This window comes from Phalacrocorax carbo, chromosome 1 (genome assembly GCF_963921805.1).
Source record: "Phalacrocorax carbo chromosome 1, bPhaCar2.1, whole genome shotgun sequence".
NCBI lineage: Eukaryota > Metazoa > Chordata > Aves > Suliformes > Phalacrocoracidae > Phalacrocorax > Phalacrocorax carbo.
Window position 1 is genome coordinate 203,483,582 of NC_087513.1, and position 20,395 is coordinate 203,503,976.

At 38.5% G+C, this 20,395-nt stretch overlaps 1 protein-coding gene across 2 annotated transcripts in view; it reads right to left on the minus strand.

Moving 5' to 3' along the window:
• Window positions 1-1,695: 1,695 nt before the first annotated feature.
• The window catches only part of ARHGAP42 (Rho GTPase activating protein 42), a 172,286-nt gene continuing 153,586 nt past the window's right edge, over window positions 1,696-20,395 (minus strand). Inside the window, exons 20-25 of one of the 2 annotated variants that reach the window (XR_010371219.1) lie at window positions 17,340-17,720; window positions 14,987-15,143; window positions 13,789-13,851; window positions 7,076-7,155; window positions 5,511-6,839; window positions 1,696-5,270 (exon numbers count right to left, since the gene is read on the minus strand). Coding sequence is in view for 1 of the 2 variants with exons in the window: in XM_064441323.1 (XP_064297393.1) it covers window positions 6,751-6,839; window positions 7,076-7,155; window positions 13,789-13,851; window positions 14,987-15,143; window positions 17,340-17,720 (770 nt within the window). In the remaining variant the exon portion in view is untranslated. Of the gene's footprint in view, window positions 6,840-7,075; window positions 7,156-13,788; window positions 13,852-14,986; window positions 15,144-17,339; window positions 17,721-20,395 lie in introns of both variants that reach the window. The other variant, XM_064441323.1, reaches the window with a different exon arrangement.

Here is a 20,395-nt window from a genome sequence, read left to right on the forward strand (position 1 = left end):
CCTTCAGGGTCCTCAACGGGAGCAGAGGTGAATCAGGCTGTGAGTGCCAGCCCCAGACTGAGCAGTCACAGTGCTGGCCAATACGGGTATGGGCGCAGGCTGAGAGATCTACTCCCAGACTGCTGGCGACCGGAGAGCTGTGGGGCAGGTCAGGTATCTCCTGGCATCCACGCTCAGCTGTGCGGCTGCCTTCGGATTTACCTTCTTTTCAAAAGTTCCTGTGGTGCTGGGGAGCATTTCAGGGAATGAGCAGTGACAGGGCCAGGCACAGATGTCTCCTCCGGTGACTGCTTAGATCATGATTGTTACACCCGACCTTGGGTGTTGTTCAGTACGCTTTAAGTCACGGCAGAAAGTTACAGCCCAGCCCTAAACCCACTTGTTGCATCCCCTCTCCTTCTCGGGCTTTTCCAGCAGAGCTAATATAGCCTGAAGCGGCTTCGCCAGCCCAGCTGCCTCCCTCGGTCTGTGGCAAGGGGGGGGCCTCTCCTCCTCCCCGGCCCCGTACGGCGTGGGATGCTGGGGCCTCAGCGAGGTGCTGGTCGAGTTCGGTTACCACAGGCTGCAGGTGACTTTGATTCCTAGAAGCAGACTCCTCATCTCTAAAATCTTCGAGTGGGGAGAGCTGTGAAGTGTAAGTTTCACTTTGGAGCAGTTGTTAGAAAGCAACACAGGGAAAGGCTGTTTCTCCACCCGGTCCATGTTTGCCTTCTCCACTTAACTCACTTTTTGTTTAGGGCCACGGTTTTGTTTTCCGTTGTGTCTGATGTCCCGAGCAGCCGCAGGTGCAGCGCCCAGGTGAGAGGCAGACGTGCCCTGGGTGAGGCCGGCAGCTCAGGGAGGCTCAGACAAGCCCGGGGCTTGCAGGCAGGAGCTGGCAGCGGCCCAGGGCAGGCAGCAGCCCAGGCCTGCGGGAGCAGGACCCACCTTCCCTGGGCCTGATGCAGCAGTTCTCTGCACTATCCAAGCCTAATCACACAGTGAACAGGGAACGAGTTTATCAGCTGGCTAATTTCGTCTTCCTTGTTTAAGAAACATAGTTATTTTTAGTTAATATCGTAATAGAGCTCAATTGTTTCGGAAGGATAAAAGCCTCTTGGGTTTTTGGAGTCCCTTCAGGAGAAAGGTGAGGCAGGGTACCTCACAGCTCCCCTTGCCTCAGGCACAGTTGGCACTGGAAAATAACTCTCTCCTAAGGGCTAGGAAAGCTGCAGGTCCCTGAGGTGAAAAGCCTTGGAGAAATGCTAGGAAAGGGATGCAAAGAAACTTGCAGAAACCACTCCACTCACATTACTTCCCTCACAGGCAGCGTTGTTGGAATTGGGTCACCAAAGACCCCTCCCGTGAGCTGCCCACCTGCTAATTTTCAAGGGCAAAGACCTCATCAACAATGTTTTGATCTACCAGGGTTGTGCTTCTTGTTACCTAACGTGCAAAGTTGTCATTCCCCTTTCCTCAAAAGCCACATCTTTGGAGACTTCCACGTGACCAGGACAGCAGGTGACGTACTACTGTCTAGTATTCATACACATGCCTGTTGCTCAACACTGGAACAACGTCCTCTACTTAAGGCATCCTCATGGGTGAAACTTCCACTGAAAAATGCAAGCATGGATGGAAGTAGCACAGAAGTTTTATTACTTGGAAAAAAGGCTGAACCAGAGCCCAGATTTAGAAATAATAAAGAAACCAGTTTGTGTAGAAAGGCTTTTTATTTTGAAAAATGATTTTTCAAGTTTTTGAAATACAGTGTAAAGTACAACATAGAATTATGTCTGCAAGTCATCTTATGCATGTCATGCCTGTTATTTACATGTAGATATATACAGAGTGCAGATAATTATTGAAACCACACTACAAAATAAACAAAGAGTTCAATAAGATAATTTAGTAGGACTTTATTAAATATATATATTGATTGTATATACCTTCCTATTAAAATACCATATAGTATCTAAAGTAACCCCTATAAACTCTAATACCTCCGAAATTGTCATAAATATGATTGAAAATTGAAACTATCCATGTGCCCTGTTCAGCTGCTTTGCCTTTTGCTATAACAGAAACTCTTGTAGTGCTGAGATCACGGTGCTATCTTTAGTCCCAGAACTTTAAGGACAACTTCCAATAAAACACTTGCAGAAAGCTCAGATGCAGAATAGCTTTCAGCTGAGACATCCAAGGGTTGAAGCACCATTCCCTATATTTAAAATAACAAGGATAATCCAATGGCTTATTAAATACTGCCACATACAGGACAAGAAAAACAATGCTATGATCATCAGTGACTGAGTTACAACACTGAATTAGTAGCTGCACCTAATTAAATTAGTACCAAGCACCTAATTAAAACAAAACAAAGTGAACTCCCAAAGCCCATGCAAAATCTTATCCAAAAAGAGAGACCTCCCAACTTGTACTGAAACATCCTGATCAACAGTCTGACTTTTGCATAAGCAGTAACTGGACGGGCCGTGGCAGCAGCAGCAGCTGTTGGGGCTGTGTGGCCATGAAGAACAAGATTGAGCTTTGCCTATAGTTTGATCTCTGGTAACTGAATGATTCATACAGGGCACTCTGCTGAAAGAACGAACAATGCCAAGCTGTATCCTGTGTTACCCCATTAACAGAATATTACATTTATGTTCTGGGGCTTCTGGCTAGCAAACCCTCACTATAAATTGCCAAAGGTCTGTCTTTGACTTCACGAGAGCTTTGCGAGTTTCCATCAGTGCAGAAGATCCACCCCAGTCTGGAGGATGTGCTCCCCTGCTGGGATTTCTCTTCTTGCTGCTCAATACAAAATTGCACAAACTGCTGCCTCAGGAAAAGAAGTACAAAGAACAATATGCTTTTTAGTTTCATTATTTTTTCTGATGCAATCTTATTAAGTAGAAAATAGATGAGTGAAGAAATGTAACAAAAAAAAAAAATCCAATTACTGCCATACAATGCTTTTTTGTTGTTGTTGTAATTATTGCTCTGAACTGCTGAATTTTGCAGCTTTTCCACTCCTAACATGTCTTTCCTAAAGGCACATTACAACTCAATCCAATTACAAGTAGAGACTAGAGATTAGCACCAGAAAATACATAAAAGGAAAATAAGTTACTATCATAGAATAGTGCTGATCAGCAAATCTGTGCATCATCTTTTTCCAGACATAATCAAACAATGAGCTTTATAGATTAGTTAGGGACATAAGTGATAGCTATGGTTTAATTTAAGAGTTTTGTTACATAGAACTCTAAATGCCAAAATATGGCAAGGACGTTTTAATACTGATCTCATAGGAATTACAGCAAAAATATTTTTTCATCTTTATCGTCATTAATAAAAAGTGTGAATATAAAATATTAATATACTTTACATATTTATCATACAATATATCAGTCCTTCACACTATTAATTTGATTCATGTTGTGCTGCAACATGTATCAAAATGTTTAACAAATTAAAAACATGGCTAATTACATAAGTTGTAGGTACAGACATTATTTTCACAAAACAAACAGCAATCACAACGTGTCATCTACCTTGAGTTTTACAGTGATGTTTGGAAAAAAACTGCAACCTTTTAGGAAGGATAATAATAGCTATAATTAAAAAAATCGCGCAACCTTTCCTTGTAGAGTAAATCTGACTTTCATTAAAAAAAAACAGTAAATCAATACTATGAACTAATTTAGTTCAGCTTGCCTAATTTTCTGTTAAGGCACTATCAAGATATTATATGTTCATTTAAATGTTATACGGATTTTTGATCCTTTGCAATTATCAGAAGGAATGTTTGGTCAGGCCTGAGAGTATCATTGCTAGACAAGCTTTGGTGCTGCCCTCTCCCCCATTTCAGCCTTTGAACACCTAGTTACTTAACTTTCCAGTTCATTATACAGCTTCTTGTAGAGATAAACTCCCTCCTGGAAAGTCAGGGAAGAGCTGGGGCATCCACAACCCAGCAGTGAGATTATACAGAAAGTGCTTGTTATGTACCGCAGAAGAGAGGAACAGAAAAAACCAAATATTTCAAAAAATGAGAACACCCCTACTCATCCCACTGAGAGTGAGTGGTTAACTGTAATTAAGAATGGGCATAACCTTTTTCAGACGGAAATGCCATTTTAAAGCTAAGCTACTTTAAAATTATTTATGTGCTCGTCATGGCTGGTTCAGAAGAAGAGCCTGAAAAGGTGCAGAGTCTTATAGAGGAAAATATAGATTTGTTTTGTGAGCAGCAGAACGAATGGGATCCAGTTTCTTATGAAGGTGTCTTCTGCAATTCAGTTTTGTTTCTAATGTGAGATGAACACATGGGAATAGACAGAACACCTCTTCTCCACAGGGACTTCTCCAGCTCTTCCTACAACCTTTCCCTTAGCACTTACAGACTCCACTTACTTAATCTGTGAATGAACTTTGCATTTTTACGACGTTTTTCATGAACTTAGCATCTTTGAGTCCTCTAGCTTGCACTCAGATCAGCAAGTTTCAAAACACGATATTGGACAATACCCAGACATATACACAGGCTGTGAGACTACCTAAGCTTAACTTTTCCCCCCTTCTTTTTACATCAGGCTAAAGCAAATAAAAGCAAGCATTTTCTATTTCACTGTTCCTCAAGAATTTCAAAACAATTAAATTCCTCCTAAGAGGTGTAAGAGGTCATCCTGCAGTTTTTGGATTGTGAAATACAGCAAAAACAGAACCAAAACCATGCTGATCTTTTCAGGGCAATGGCAGTTTCAGGCATAGCTTACACAAAGAAATCTTGGCTTGCCTTAAAAATAAGAAAGGATCAGTTGATGAGAAGAGACCTTCACTTCCTTTCACGTCTGCTCTGGGCAAATTAGATGAGCACACATGTGTCTGCCTTCACTACCTGTGACAATGTCTGGAGCAACCTTTCATCACAATGAGCTGAAAACAGTATGATTTGGGACTTAAACTTTTTAGCATGAAGAAACAACCCAGATCACTCAGTCACTAATTCAAGGGGTTTCTCCTCAACTGCCCATAGTCAGTCTTACCCAGACTCCCCCTCTGAAAAGCAAGACCATTTCTGGGAGTATGCTCTGACAGCCTCTCTCTTCCCCTGATCACCATCTGACACTTTAGTTAGCAAGAAGGAGGATCCTGCAGGCTTTTGCCACCAGCCTGAATTTCAACAGAGTTGCTCTGCAGAAGTCGTGCACTACATACAAGAAGGCTCTGATCTGCTTCTTTATGTTGACAATAACTCTTGTTTTCTAATTTAAACAAGAAAAAGGCTATGGAAAGAAAAAAGAAGCAATTAAAATATTATTTATGTTTTTAGTCCTAGCAGAAGTTCTTCCTTAAACTTTCTGGAAGTAGTGTACAACTTAGAAATCAACAGAAGACATATATTGATTTCTGTTACTGAAGAAAAAAACTAAGCCTTGATCGGTCTATGAATCTAAGCCTAGATAGGTCTATGAAACAGTGAATTCTCTCTGCAGCATTAATGACGAAGAATGGAGCTTAAATACCTTGGTTTTCAATCATGCAGGGTAAGTAGCTGAGCAAGCAGTGCATGTTTTCCCTCAAGGTGTGCAAGAAAGATGCTCAGATTTAGAAAGCTGCTTATGGCTTTGGGTTATTTTGAGTTTGGATTTTTTTTCAGTCCTGTCAGGAGCAATCAATGTGCCTTTACAAAACCTTTAAGGAGTAAAGCTTTTTTATTCTGTGGAAAGGGAGAAATCTTTGTCAAATAGCTTAGCAGAAGTCAGCAGAAATAATACTAAATACTTTTATTGCTACATGGAGCTTTCAGCATTCATAGCTTATAAAATTAGCTACTTCACAGGCCATTTGTCTTATTTGCGATGGACGAAGTTGGAAAAGGACTCAGTTACAATTTATCTCAGATTTCAAAATATACTGCTGTTTTTCACTGCTCACTTCACATTACTACCAGTCATTCCAGATTCAGCACCTCCTGGTTTTCTACAGCTGTAGTTCTGAGATACACTGAGAATATTGTCCTGATGATGGGTATCATAGAAATAAAAGTTGTTAATATTACCTGTACTGATAGAGAAAGGAGGAAATAAATCTAAGAAGTATTTGAATGAAACATTCATTTAACATATCACATTTTGAAATAGCACTTACTGCTCAGGCAGTGTATAAACTGATTTCATTATCAGCTGCATAAATTCTATAACATATTATAATCTCAATGACTAACAGAAGTTAAAACTCCTGATTTACAAAACTCATTTCTTACTTGAAATGATTAGGACAAATTTTAGAATCAAGTTTTCTAAGGGAGAATTCAGATCACAATAGAAACATCACTTACATTATGAAAAAAAATACAATTTTCCATATTAAAAACTATAGATTGCAAGAAATGTCAGAGTGCATTGCCTCTAAATTTCACACTTCTGTGAGCAACATCGTAGGACCTGAAGGTCTGCAGCTAAATGGCAACTTTTTTGATTTTATTGCTCTAGTGTTCCTTACCCATAAAAGAAGAACAGAACAACCTTTTGCAAACAATGGAAGTTATTTAAACAGAGTACCGTCTTCAGTACAGAAACTGTTAACTGTTTCATTACATTCTGTTCCGTTGATAGGGAGCTGTGTAACATGCAGCTGCAGTATCTGAAGGAAATCTACCACTCAGCTAACGGGCTGATCCCATATCTGTGTCAGATAAAAATCATAGTGCTTATTATTTGTTACCATGGATACCATGAAGATATTGCTGTCCACTAAAGATTACTAGAGGAAGACAACGTAATTCTCAGGAACGAGTCCTGTTTTGCCTTCATAAGTCGCTTTTAACCAGCCTGGTTCCACTGATGGATACACTGCAAAAAAACCAAAACAAAAGCCAGACAAACAAAACATATTTACAATAAATTAACACTGTTAAAAGGTCCCATATATGCTTCACTTATTTATTTAGACAGTATTTATTCAGAAACAATTGAAAAATCAGGGCAAAACCTGAGCTGAAAGGGGAATTATGCTCTATTATCTTGTGGATACAGTTCAGTTTTTATATTTTTTTTAATGTAGAAAGAGAATGTAAAACATATCTCACCATTGGAAAATATTGCCCCCTGTGGGAAAGACAGCTCATGACTATGCTCAGCCTTACAGGAATACATGGCTTTTGCTTGTCTGAAAGAAAAAAAATAAAGGCTTGCAATAAATGAGATAACAAGGAAAAATGTATAAAGAAATTAAATTAAAACCTGTGAAGAGTAGGAATAATCAGTTGCACAAATACAGGATGGTAATTACTAGTTACACAGTAGTTCAGAGGAGCAGAATTATAGCAGACAATAACTCCAAGCTTACTGGAATTAACAGGCATATTATTGCGGAAAAGACACCAACATCCTACTTAAAGGTTTAAAGAGGTATATAATTTTTAACTTTTAAAAGGATTATTTCATTCTAGTTGAAGTTGTCATTCAAAGGAGTACTGAACTGAGCATATTGCTTGAAGCAAGTGATTGACTGCCTGGAGATAATTCAAAAGTGATCATTAGAGGTCTAAGAACATGACTTCTGAGAAAATATGGTTGATCAGTCTACAGAAGAATATAATACACAGAAGGTAAAGAGGAGACAAAAAAAGGAGAAATCTGTTCTCCAGGCTGATGGCAAAAAGGACTTAAGTAGATTTAAATTGCAGCAAGGGAGATTTAAATTAGGTGTCTGGGGTAGGTTTCAGCTTCAGCCACCTAAATTTAGATGTCTATAAATAACCTACATACCTAGCTCCACAGACCCTCGAGGCCTGGCTTCTGGTACAGTAGATGCCTACTTGAGAGTGCAACAAATTCAACAAAATACTTACTTAAAAAATACCTGACGTGAAGACACCTACAGGTAGACAGCTAAGTTTGTGTCTCTTAATCTGTAGCTGGAAAGCCCCACTATTGGTTAGAACAGTGAAGCACTGGACCTGCCAAGAACTAGAGAATCCCTGAACTGAAGAATTCCCATTACTAGAAGTTCATTTAAAAAAAACATAATTTGTTTTTAAACTACCAGATATCTGTAAAAGAACTAGTTAGATATATAATTATTCTACCCCAGAGAAGGAGGACAGTTTAGGTCACCTCTTGATATGGCTTCTAGCACTATGATTCTGCAAAATACAAAATGAAGGACTGAAGATGAAGATGGAAATTGGGAGTTCTTTCCAGATTCCTGTGCTTTACCCAATACCTTTCCTTTAATTTATATATTCAAAGCAATTTTTATTTGATCCATCCGTTTTTCTGTGTTTCTTTAAACTTATTGGAAACCCACATTATACCAAATGAAGATGAACTTTTTGATTATTTCACCTTTGTATGATGTGATGGGGTTTTACTGATTCAGCTTTCCTTCCAGCCAGGATTTATCTCAATGACCCAGTATGTGACTTGTGGTGAAATTTAAAATTTCTAGCATACTTTTTGAGAGGGTGTATATGCAAGTGACATGTAATCTGTTTTGTCTTTTCTCCCCAAAGTCATAAATTAGATTAGTAATAGTCCCACATCCTAAGCATTAGCATAAGAAGTATATTTTATCACTTCACCTTTGGAGTTCCACAGCCCTCTGGTGAGGTTAAGCAGGGACAGACTTCCTAAAGGGAGCAGAGAGCATCCCTCTACTCTGGCCTCATACTACTAGCACACCATCATCCACCTGAATCTCTACAAGGGTACGAGTGGATGGACATATTCCCAAGTTTGTATATGGGAGCTTTCCAGAAATGATTGCTCCCTCTGAAGAAAAACATCTGAAGCTGATTTATGACTAGACCAAGCCATGTATTTTGCCTTCAACTTACGCGAACAACTGACTCATCAAGGCCTAGATTTTCAGAGGAGGTAAAGAATTTTGAGTCGATATCCAAGCGCACCCTATTTTCAGGATGTTGAAAATATTTCTAACCCTCAGTACTGTCATTCTGGATACATGCCCACTGCTAACTAGAACAACATGAGCACTGGACCCGTTTGTCTACTTTGCTTAAATACTGCTTGCTTTCTGGCTGGTGTAGACTGCTTTGTTCAGCTTTTTTCCAGGACAACTGCTTGGTTTCTACTGTTATGAAGAACTTGCTATTTACAGTCGACAAGTGTGAAGTTTCATTACTCTACATAATACGTACAAATCTATACATAATCTACATGATATATACTGAAATATACAGAGGGAGATTAGATGACTTTACTGAAGGTCACACACAAACTAAATTGAATTCTTTAATCTCAAGTTCACTTTTCCTCAAAGTTGATATAACAAAGAGCATTACGCATGATCTAATTATACTGACCCAGATCGGTAACAGTCTGAGAAAACAGCTATTTCCTGTGTGGCATAATCACAGATTTTACACATATAAAACAGTAGAGTAACTGCTAATAATGATTATAGTTGCAACAAATATAAGAGAATTGGTAATGAATTTACTAAAGCACAGGGATGATTTTGAACCTGATTTTACTTAGTGGCGTGACTATCAAGCCAGTTTTCCATGCTAAGAACGGGACATCTGAGTAATACAGTGACAAAAGACATTAAAGGCAATAATAAAACAGAACAGCAATATTTAAATGTGAGGCAAATTTATTTATTATTGAAATATGACATGTTGGTTTTTAGTGCCCTTAGAAAAAGTTAAGAAAAACAAATGTAATTTTTTTCTGTATTCTCTTCATGCCTACTAAACTATCCTGTTTTTTAGCTTCTGATTTTACCTGATCCAAGTATGTTTACCTTAAAAGCAAAAAGAAGATAAAACATGGACTCTGACTTGCTCAGTTCTGCAAAGAGAAAGCTTCTCAGCATTGACATTTAGACAGATAAACAAACACAAGGTACAAAGAAGTCAGTTTTTCCAAAGCTCATGAATTACAGGATTTTTCCCACCACCTGGCTCCTGACAGAGTAATTACACCCAAATGTTATCTACAAACTGTGTGTGATCGTATGAGAGACAGATTCTATGACTATTTACTCATAATTCTGGAGCAATTTTCAAGCCCCTGGTTATTGCCTCCAGACTCAATTTGATTACTTACGTTCTCATATTAGTTATTACTCACTTCAACCCTATCCTGCTAAGAAGCATTAGCAATGAAAAGGGCTTGCAGGTTCTTGGGCATTTTTTTTGCGTGTGATTATGAAAATCGACATTCTTACTTATGGTGTTAATGCTCTTCTCCCTACAAACAAGGCTGTTAAAAAGGATGTGATAACACCACCATAATCTATTATTGTTCTCTTAAGGTGATGCTAATAATCTGAGAAAAGTGTGATTCATATTGTTTAGTGCAGAGAAAAAAAACAACTTCAGAAAATGGTACCCACATTTTCTAGAACCTCCTTCTTTCCATAACTTCACTGCATAGACTCCAGATGAGAAAAAATGCATTTTCCCTTTCCCTACTTTTTATTGTTTGTTTTGAGCCCATAACAATAAACTTATGCTAGTAGTCAAAGAGTTAGCACTCATCAGATCATAAACTATTTTGCTCGACTACACGCAGTCAACACCACCTGAGGCCTTTTTAATTTTAATAACATAGCAACAACAACAACAATTATTTTTAAAGTTATAAATAAGCTTTAAAAGTATGCTCCTGCCCTAATGAGTTTTCAGTCTAGCAAGAAAAGGCCAGAAGCCAGAAGAGGAATGAATGGGGGAAAACACGAGTCTCTCTCAGATGACTCATCAGTTAATACTATCCTACAGGAAGAAGAAAGGTTTATAGACTCCTGGAGATGGCAGACTTACAGCCCAGCTTGACTGAGTAAAAAGACACTGGGCTGGGCTGGGCAAGGCATTCCAGGTGTTTAAGGAAATGCAAAATATAGCATCAAAATTAAAAACAGAAAAATGACTGGGAAAGGATATTTAATGTAGTTGGGAGGGGAGCATGGGTCTACAGGGCTTCACACTGCCAGCCTACTATTAAAGGCCCATCCCAGCACCTAGAGATCCTGCTGCCAAGCCAGAGCTGTTTTCTGTCACCAACTCTTCTTTCCTATTTTTCTAGGCATTCTTTTCTAATGAAAATCCTTCTTATGCTGCAGTTTTTTCACTTTATGTGAGAAACATATTGACTTGCTGTGTACCTCTAAATCAAAGTCAAGAAAACATAGAGTCAGGGATTATGTGTTGGTGCATTTTTGTACAGAAGCTGCAATAAAGAGACCTCAGGCCTTTCTAAGACTGTTGGATAACTGCACTATTTGTGAAAGCAGTAAGAAAACTCCTTCTCCTCTTTCAAGTGCATACTAGATTAGCAATAGGGATTGGTCTCAGTAGCTTAATACCACAGTCTGGGAGATGGGTGACTGATAAACTTGAAGTCTGGAAGGAAGGAATGGGAAGACTGAGACGTCAAAGTAATTCTGGAATTGGAAAAAGAGCACAGATTGGACAGGGTGTAACATTTTGGTCTTTCCTGTCCAATGCTAAAACATGTACTGTGGCCTCTCATTCTCTTTCTGACTAAAAGAAATCTGTTCAAACTGGTAGTGCTGTGGGGGCATGTACTCAAATATACGAGGAGAGAAAACAGCCAGGTCAAATAATGTCCCAGCTTTTAAAAAAAATACGGTGGGGGACGGACACACACACTCGGAACAGAGATACTGCATTATACAAAGTCAGAAAGCAGGGTTGCAAAGACTACTTGGAAGAAGGAATTAAGTAAGACCAGGCCACTGTGGTGGTAAAGCATTGAGTACAAAATTATCTGCTGGAATACAGATGACAATGTGAGACTGCAGAGCCATATAGGTACTTCTGATCTGCCTACCGTACAAATCACCACAACAGGTAACAGATGCTTCAAGTAGGAATGAAGCTACTTATATACCGTAATGCATAGGTAAGTAGTAGCTTAAAATTTCAAAACTAGTTATTTTTAGCAGGGTAAATTACCCCTGCACAGAGTTCAACACTATCCTGGCTTGAGTATTTCTGGTATCAAACCAGACAGCTTAAACATTGTTTCTCTGTCTTACACTCTGTCCTGTATATATTCATTAGATAATAGTTATGAACTTGGAAGGCCTTTCTGCTGGGTGGATCAAGATGTAATTATGATGTTTCCTACATACTTCAGAGCAAAAGACTATTCAAAGGTCTTAAATCAGCCTTCATGTTCATAACACGCACGAGAGGTAAATGAAAATTGGCTCTGAATTGCAAAATCTTCCTCAGACTTCAGCAGCACTATAAGAATAGCTGAGCTACTTCTTATTTCTTCCTCATTTTGCCTGCTGACCTCTCGTTTTCCATTTTCCTTGTCACTGTTGCTCTTCTGCTTTCTTAGGAAGGCTGAAGTAGAGCAGCTATTAAGCCTTTCAGCGTTTTTGGCTTTGTTATCTGCTCTTCATAACCATTATCAAACTGCTACATTTTTCCTTTGACAGATTTTTGCTTCTTACATGCTTTTTATATACAGATACAGGTGGCACAGGCTCTGGGGAAACAACAGGGGAGAGTCTAAAAGAAGGGAGCAATAAAAAATAAAAGAAGGAATGGTGGTGGAGGTGAAATGATGCAGAACTGCTGAAGCAGTCATGGCTCTCAGCTTAGGGTACTGGCTTAAGAACATTCCAGTCTCTTCATTTCTACTTCCTTAAATTAATGTCCTGCTGTTTTCATCTCCCTTTCCCCTCTGCCACCCTCTTTTTTATTACCTTACAGTTCACATCCTACAAAAAATGAGAACAGCCTTGATTCATGGAAGCTGCTTCTCTTGAACAAAATGAGTGGCCCTTTGCAGGTCAGCTTCTTCTTTCTCATCCCTGCTAGATCTGTCAGAGAGGACAGCTATATTCCATTGCTGCACATGTTGGCACACGTTGGCATCTTTGCTTACAGCTGTGCTACTTTAGATTACTACTTTTGAAACTGTGGGTTAACATTTTGTTTTATTTAATTTTAATTTTATTGAATTTTATTGAACTTAATTTTCCTTGAAAGTTCCAGTAAGCTTGACAGTTCCTGGTATCAGTGAGTAAAGTGATGGACAAAAAGACATGTTCTGTCTCAAAGAACTTGAAATGCAGGGACCATGAAAAGAGAGACAGACTTTTCACACATCCACTTATTTGACTATCCGCCTTAGCCTATGAATTGTAGGCCATTCAGTAATGTATCGAAGATACTGCTTTCTAGATGAATACTTCTCAGAACATTCTAACTTAATATGAGTAAATCAAATCCACCAAATATATGCATGCAACTGTAAAGAAAATGTAAATAATTCCTACTGCACACTACTGAAAAGCACGAGTAACTCTTTCTCCAGACAGATACTAAGGCATGGAAAGCGTGATGGGAAGGAATGGAAACCTGATCACCTTAATCCTGAACTTTCTAAAGCACCTGTTTTTCAGGACTTGCCTACATGAGCTAATTACCATGTTTGCTACTCTGCTGAAAGCATGTATGTACAAACAGCTGTATGGAATAAGTACAGCATCCTCATTGTAATTTAAATTATGTAATTTAATCTTGTAGCTGTGTCCTTAAGCAGATCACTAACCTGAGCATCTCTCACTGCAATTCCCCCAGGTGACAGAATAGCCAGACAGGCTGGTATTCTCTATTAGATTTAGTTTTCTTCTAGAACAAGGATGATTTTAATAAACGACAAAAATATTGTGTGCCACATGATGCTGTCCAAAACACACAGAACAAAGCTCCAAAACTTCTATTTCTATCTCTGAAGCCAGCAAAACAGAAAGGATTTTACAAATTGTTAAATACTATGAAGCACTCACCGTCCTGAAGAAACTTGTTTAAGTGAACCAGCACTTTCAAATAACTGGGCTCTTGCAGCCACTCTGAAAATAAAGCACCACCTTGCTTTATACTCTGCTCATTAATAAAACACACAGACTAACTTCACTTTTAATCATTTAAAGACACGGACACATTATTAAAAATTGTTTTCATTATTCATTTAGAGAAACAGAGGAAATTCAAAAGCTGAATTAAGTCCCTATTTAGCAGAATTCTTAAGGGCATAACCTTATTGGGGCCTGACCTCCACACATTCTAGTGCCTTGCTGAGTCAGCAAGGGAAATCTCAACAGCCTATATTTAAAATTCCATTCATGGATGGCTAATAGAAATATTGGAAATGCTTTTACTGCCAGTCTGTCACTACCATTCTGGAACTCTGAGCTGTGCAGGATTCTCTAAGCATAACAGTCTGTGAAATGACTACAGTGATTCCTTCAAGTTTAAAATGTGGAGAGGCTGAGTGGAGTCCTGCAGTATTTGGAGAACTTCCTGGTGCTCTGCAGATCTGGAAACCACTTGTTCATGGGGACAGAGAAATTCTGGGTCAAAGTCAAGATTACAGCAAAGGTCTTTTTACTCTTAAGTTTGTGCTAAAAGCACTGAGAAACGTTATTAACCCAAATCTCAACAAACTAAGTTGTAACCTCTATAGCTTAGAATGATCCTCCTTTCAACATAACCCTCCCCCTAAAAAAACAAACAAACAAAACCAAAGATATCAACTATTTAACATACACAACTGAAGAAATTTCAGAGCAGAAACTTGGGTTTTTTTCCTTTCTCCAATTTTGGACTTACACAAATAAGATCTGATGATCTTCTTGACATAACAGCATAGACAGTAAGTAGCATTTATGCTCCCTGAAACATTACATTCCAGGTGAACCAAAGTTAATAATATTAATCACTTTCCAAATATACATTTCTTTATTACAGACCTTCTCTGTAGTCTAATGAAGTCAATGGGAATCTTTCAACTGACTTCAACAGACTTTGTGCCGTGTCTCCTTTGTTTACAATTTTAATGAAGCTAGATAAGTAGTTCATAAATACAGAAATATTCAAATAAATATTCATAGATGCTTTTTCAATTAGTTACGAAGCTTTCTGGGATCACTTTATAGTAGACAACACGGTAACAACACAAATCTCCAAAGGGACTTGATGACTTACACAGATCCTGGTCTTTGATAGCCATTACTTGATGCAGTATCTAATCTTAATCTCCTGCACATTTTGGGAGGCAAATCAGGGTTTGGTGGAGCCTTTGGTGTATCTTTGGTATCTGTTGAAGATAAGCTCTGTACAGATCCACTGCAGCTTTTGTGACCTAAAGAAAACAACCAAATTGTAGAGAATATTAAAGCTAATTTGAAGTTGTTTCACAACATGTGTAACATACAAAGCAAAGTATTTTTTTGTTGTAGTTTTTTTTTTTTAAGAGGCAAAATAGGCGGAAAATATACTTCACTATGCAGAGAAGAAACAGCCTTTCAGGCAGAAAGCCAGGAGAAAAGGACCAACAGCAAGAATGAAGAAATGACATTAAAATTGTGAAGGCTAAAAACATTGCAGTGTACTTAGATGGCTAGATAGTACATTCACTAAAAAGTGACAACAAAAACAACATTTATAAAGTAGTACATTGCATAGAATTGTAGAAAAAAATCCATGTTGGAAGAGATCTCAGGAAGTAATCTAGTCCAGATTCCTGCTCAAAGGAGCATCCACTATGAAATCAGACCAGGTTAATTTGTAAGAATTAATATTTCAGTATCCACAGAAGCTTCATGCAGTTTAAAAAAATTACTTAGGAATTTATGATTATGAATTGCCTAAAACAGTTGCTACTAAAACCAATTTGTTAAAACATATCTATAGCTGTACAGATTATTGCATATAAAACAAGTCTTTTTAATGAATACAAGGCACGGCCACATGTGCCCTTTAAGCTGATTTATCTGTGGACTGCTGCCTTGTTTGCATATATATTCTGCAAGACAATAATTGCATCTACTTCTGTGTTTCTTTATTCCCAAGAACAAGATACTTAATAATGCTTTAAAAGCTGTCATAATATGAGTTCCCCCAAAATAAAAAAAAACCTATATTACTGCTATTCTATAGTATTATTATATATTATAAATTGTTAATGATAATTATTATTCTATATTATTAATACTGTTTATATAACACTAATTCATATCCGGAATTTTTAGGAAAAAGCTTGTACACTCCATGGGGGGCAGACGGGAGAGAACTTTCTTAAACTTCTAGGACTTTGCACATAACCACATATTTACCGAACCTGTAGTTCTATTATTTATACTATTGACAACTCAGCGGCAAACTCAGCGGCAAACTCAGCACTTGCACTCAGTCCACCGGAGCTCATTGCTTCAGTGCCAGCTGTTAATATTCATAATCCAAAACACTGCAAATATACTGATTTCAAGAAGGTGTTTCTTCTAAAGTAATTTCCACATAGCTGTCAGTGTAGTGCAGTATCACCTCGTACTCGCAGAGGTACAGCGAGGGTTCACAGGCATTCCACCTCACTTAGCATTTAGCAGAACTAAATCAAGAAGCTATGTTTTTAACCTTTTCTGTCTTGTAAGGAGCCTTATCTACAGGCTTATTTGGAACATAGGCTCAACTTAGGTGCTCTGAGGGTGTTCTTCAAAGCAGCATCCTTCTTTGACTGAACAAGAAGATTGGCATCCTAACTTGTGCACTGAAACTGGATTCCTGAAGTTTGGTTCGCAAACTTGTGGTTGTTGAACATTTTGTCCATACACAGGACCATTCAGCCATAATCTTGTGTTCAAGCTACCTACTTGCAGTACTGGACAACAAACCATGCAAGTAGGGCAGAATGAAGCATCAATTCCCTCAGCAGGGTTTCAGACATACATTTCATGCCAGGGATTGCCTTTTATCCCACCTGTCCAGTCCTATCTCAACTAAAGGCACTGACTATAAAATCCATAACTAAAAAACCAACAAAAACCAAAAAAATCCCACCTTTCCTTCAATCTTATTTCAGTCAGTTGAAGAGATGCTGTTGTCAATAAAAAAAAAAACAAACAAGCAGGCACATCGACAAGGAACGTCGAACTGTTACTTAATAGATATGTTAAGTCTAGTGCTTTTAAATTTAAATGCTAGCTTTGATCAGTATCAATCATGTTGCAATGAACCATTCCTTTGACACAGTGATAAACCATAGCTACCAACTCTTCTTACAAACAAGCAATCTCCTTACAAGTCAGTGGTCTAGGTAAGGTGCAGCAGGACAGAGTACTCTAAATTCTGATTCTGAGGAACACTGATAGATTTTAACCTGTACGAACTGTATAGGTAACAAACAATGGAAATATGTCAGAAGCCTTTTGAAAATGGAGAGAACATGCCACAAAAATTAAAAACCAAAAGATTAATGGATATCGTTAGCTTTCAGATGCAGCTCTTCTTTTCTGATGCCTCACAGTAAACAGTGTTGTCCTAAAAAGACCTTGGAAATTACCTTCAGCTGATGGAATTGATCTGACGGAAGATGCTGAAGACCTTTTCAGCCCAGACAGACTGTAAGAAGTCTTTTTGGTCAGGTCTGTTGGTGGAGAGGCATTCTCTTGTCCAGTGACAGAAGCTACACTTTGGCAGTCCGACTCCACATCTGTTTTGGTTGCATCCTCCTTTGATGAGGATTCTGGACTTGTAGTCCAGAGGCCTGAACCCTTCTGGCCATTAGAAGAAGGGGGAGAGGCAATCCATGGAATCCCTCCTGATTTCTCCCTGGGCTGTGAGGGTGCGCATTTGGTAGTGCTGTTCTGCTCAGAAGAGTGAGAAGAGAGAGATTCAATGCTGCCCATGGGAGTGCTGTCTGGGCTACTGCTGTACGAGTCACCTAGGGAGGAACGAGGGGAGGGGATAGAGAAGGAAACAAAAAAAATAATTACATTTCCCAATCGTGCATTTCTCTCAAGCCACCTGTAGCCCCTTGTACCTCAGTTGTCATCAAATTCATTAATCTGTGGTTTCAGAGGCAGTGGTCCTTAAGACAAAATATCTATTTAGTTACTCTAAGTTTCACACATATTCCTGTCTTTAACCTCTAAAAGCTGCATTTTGTGGATATTTTTTTAGAGCTGCTGAACATAATGGGCTGCAGGATAAACTATTTTGCATAAAAGTTTGCATTTTCAAAGAACTGCTGCAATAAAAATATCCTTAGAAAATTCAGCAGTTACAATGCTGCAATATCTTTGTGGTGAGCATCTGGATGCATTTCCATGATAAGGCAAATGTGATACTTGTCACATTTATGTTCTTAAATGCATGACTGCATTGCCTGCAGGCACAAGAATGAATTTTTATTTTGGTTACCAAGCTGCTGAGGATCTCTGCAGTCTAAGACTAGTCCATAAGTCTATCTAGAGATATCCTATTTTCTGAATCATCATACCTATCATAAAATATCTATCCTGCAGAAGGACAACAACTCGTTCCTTACAACTTGAACATTTGATTAATTTCTTTTATTAGAGTGATATTACAGAAATTTAGCTACCTACACAACAATCTTTGTACTGATCTTATTTCCAATAATTTTTTACAACAAACAGTGGGAATATCCTAACAAAGTTATCTGATGATATAAAGGTAGGAACACTCATCAGAACGGAGGAAGGACTGGCCTGTAATACAGTGAGGGCTGAATTATCTTGAAGACTGGATTCGGTCTAGTGAGTCATATATTGGTTTCTAGTAGGATTTGTTCCCAAAAGCTAGGAGATATAATTAACAGATTTCACAAGAAGCACAGAATATATATTCTTCAACCACACAGCAGTTACAAGATACCAACATGATACAACCACTTTTGCCTCCACATGTTTCAATAACCTTGTCAACAAGTGACCATAACCACACACAATACTACAGATAAGGTCACAAATACCAGTGCCTTGTATAGTGGATTTGACAGCCATAGCGCCTCTGGTACAATAATCAGGAATGTTCTGCCCACTTCTGGCCAGAATTCTGGTATTCCAGATTAGATTGTCCTCCATCTTGCCCCTTTACAGACCATTAGTCCCTTGAAAATTGCAAGATTGGCTGAAGCCTAAATTTGTCAGACACATTTTCTATCATTTTCTATCATTCTGACCTGTTTGAAACCTATGCCTCATTTTCTCATGCCATACAGAATTCCTTAATTTCCTGCAATATAGTTAAGAGTCCATGCTTCATTTCAATGATGACTTAAAACCATCTGGTACTTCAGCGTTTGCTATCACCAGAAGCCAAGGCTCTCTCTTGCCACACCTAGAGGTATTTGGCAAGGAGAATACCTCTGTTTCTGCCTTGGCTTTCCAGACAAGTGAGATTTTAACTGGAACTTGTGTAGCAAGTGCTGAGCTTGAGCTAATAAGTGAAGCACAAGTGGAGAGCCCCTGGGTCAGACCTAGTTTCAATCCAGCCGCCAGCACAAGACTGAATGAAGAAGTGCGAATTTGCACATGCTCTGTAAAATACTTGCACAGAAATGATCCTTTTTTATGCTGGTTTCCATTCGCTGCAGTTACACAGAGGAAAACAGTTGAAACTCGCCTAGTTTCTCATCTGGTAAATGTAACTGATGGTTCCTCTGTAACTTCCTACTTGGGATTCCATGCCATTCACACTGGCAATCGATGTGTAGGCAGCTATTTCTCTCATTCAGTATTTAAACTCTCACTGGCAGGAATCATGTAATATAAACCTATGGAAAATGCAGCACCTGTGCAAGAGTATATTTCAGATACACTTCCTAACATTACAGACTTAAGAATTACTTCAGGTCCTCAAGAACAGATGTACCTTAACTATGGATTAATTTAGTGTACCGGTTTCATGTAAATCTCCTTGAGGAACCAAGGGACACAGAAGTTCTTTTGGAATCCTGCTGCAGTAGTAGAACTGTTAACTTAATCTTTGCTACAGTTTCAATACTTCTCAATGGTACAGCAAGTAAAAAAGTGATGGCCCACTAGATGAAAATGAATGAAGTGAAACTTTTTAATAGTCACATTTACATGAAAATGAATAAGCATTCTCAGAAGCAATTAATTACACACATAACTCCCTGCTGTTCAACAGTAAGCCATATGATAAGTATACTGTTTCTCCCCAAAACTTTAGAGTTTGTTTCTATTCCAGAAAAACTAGGAAAATCTCAGTGGTTTTGGCAAATCTAGGCAGTGGCCAACTTTTAACCAATGACCACAGTTTCATGCAGGCAAAAAAAGCCAAGTTATGGTTTTGATCTCATGACCTTGACTACATTACATTCGTTACAGGAGGAGAGGAAAGATTCTATTTATAGTTCCCCAACCTTAACAATCTTACAAGCAAATGAGGTGAACTTCATATAATGAACTCCTCAGAATTTCAAAGCAGACTACATTTAGATTAGAATATGAAGTCTACTATAAAAGACTTTTGAACACTGTCTGCAACACAAGACTTGCCTAAAACCAAACATCCTTCCTCATCTGACAGAAGTAAGGAATGCAGTCATCAACAGTGCAGCTGTGACTC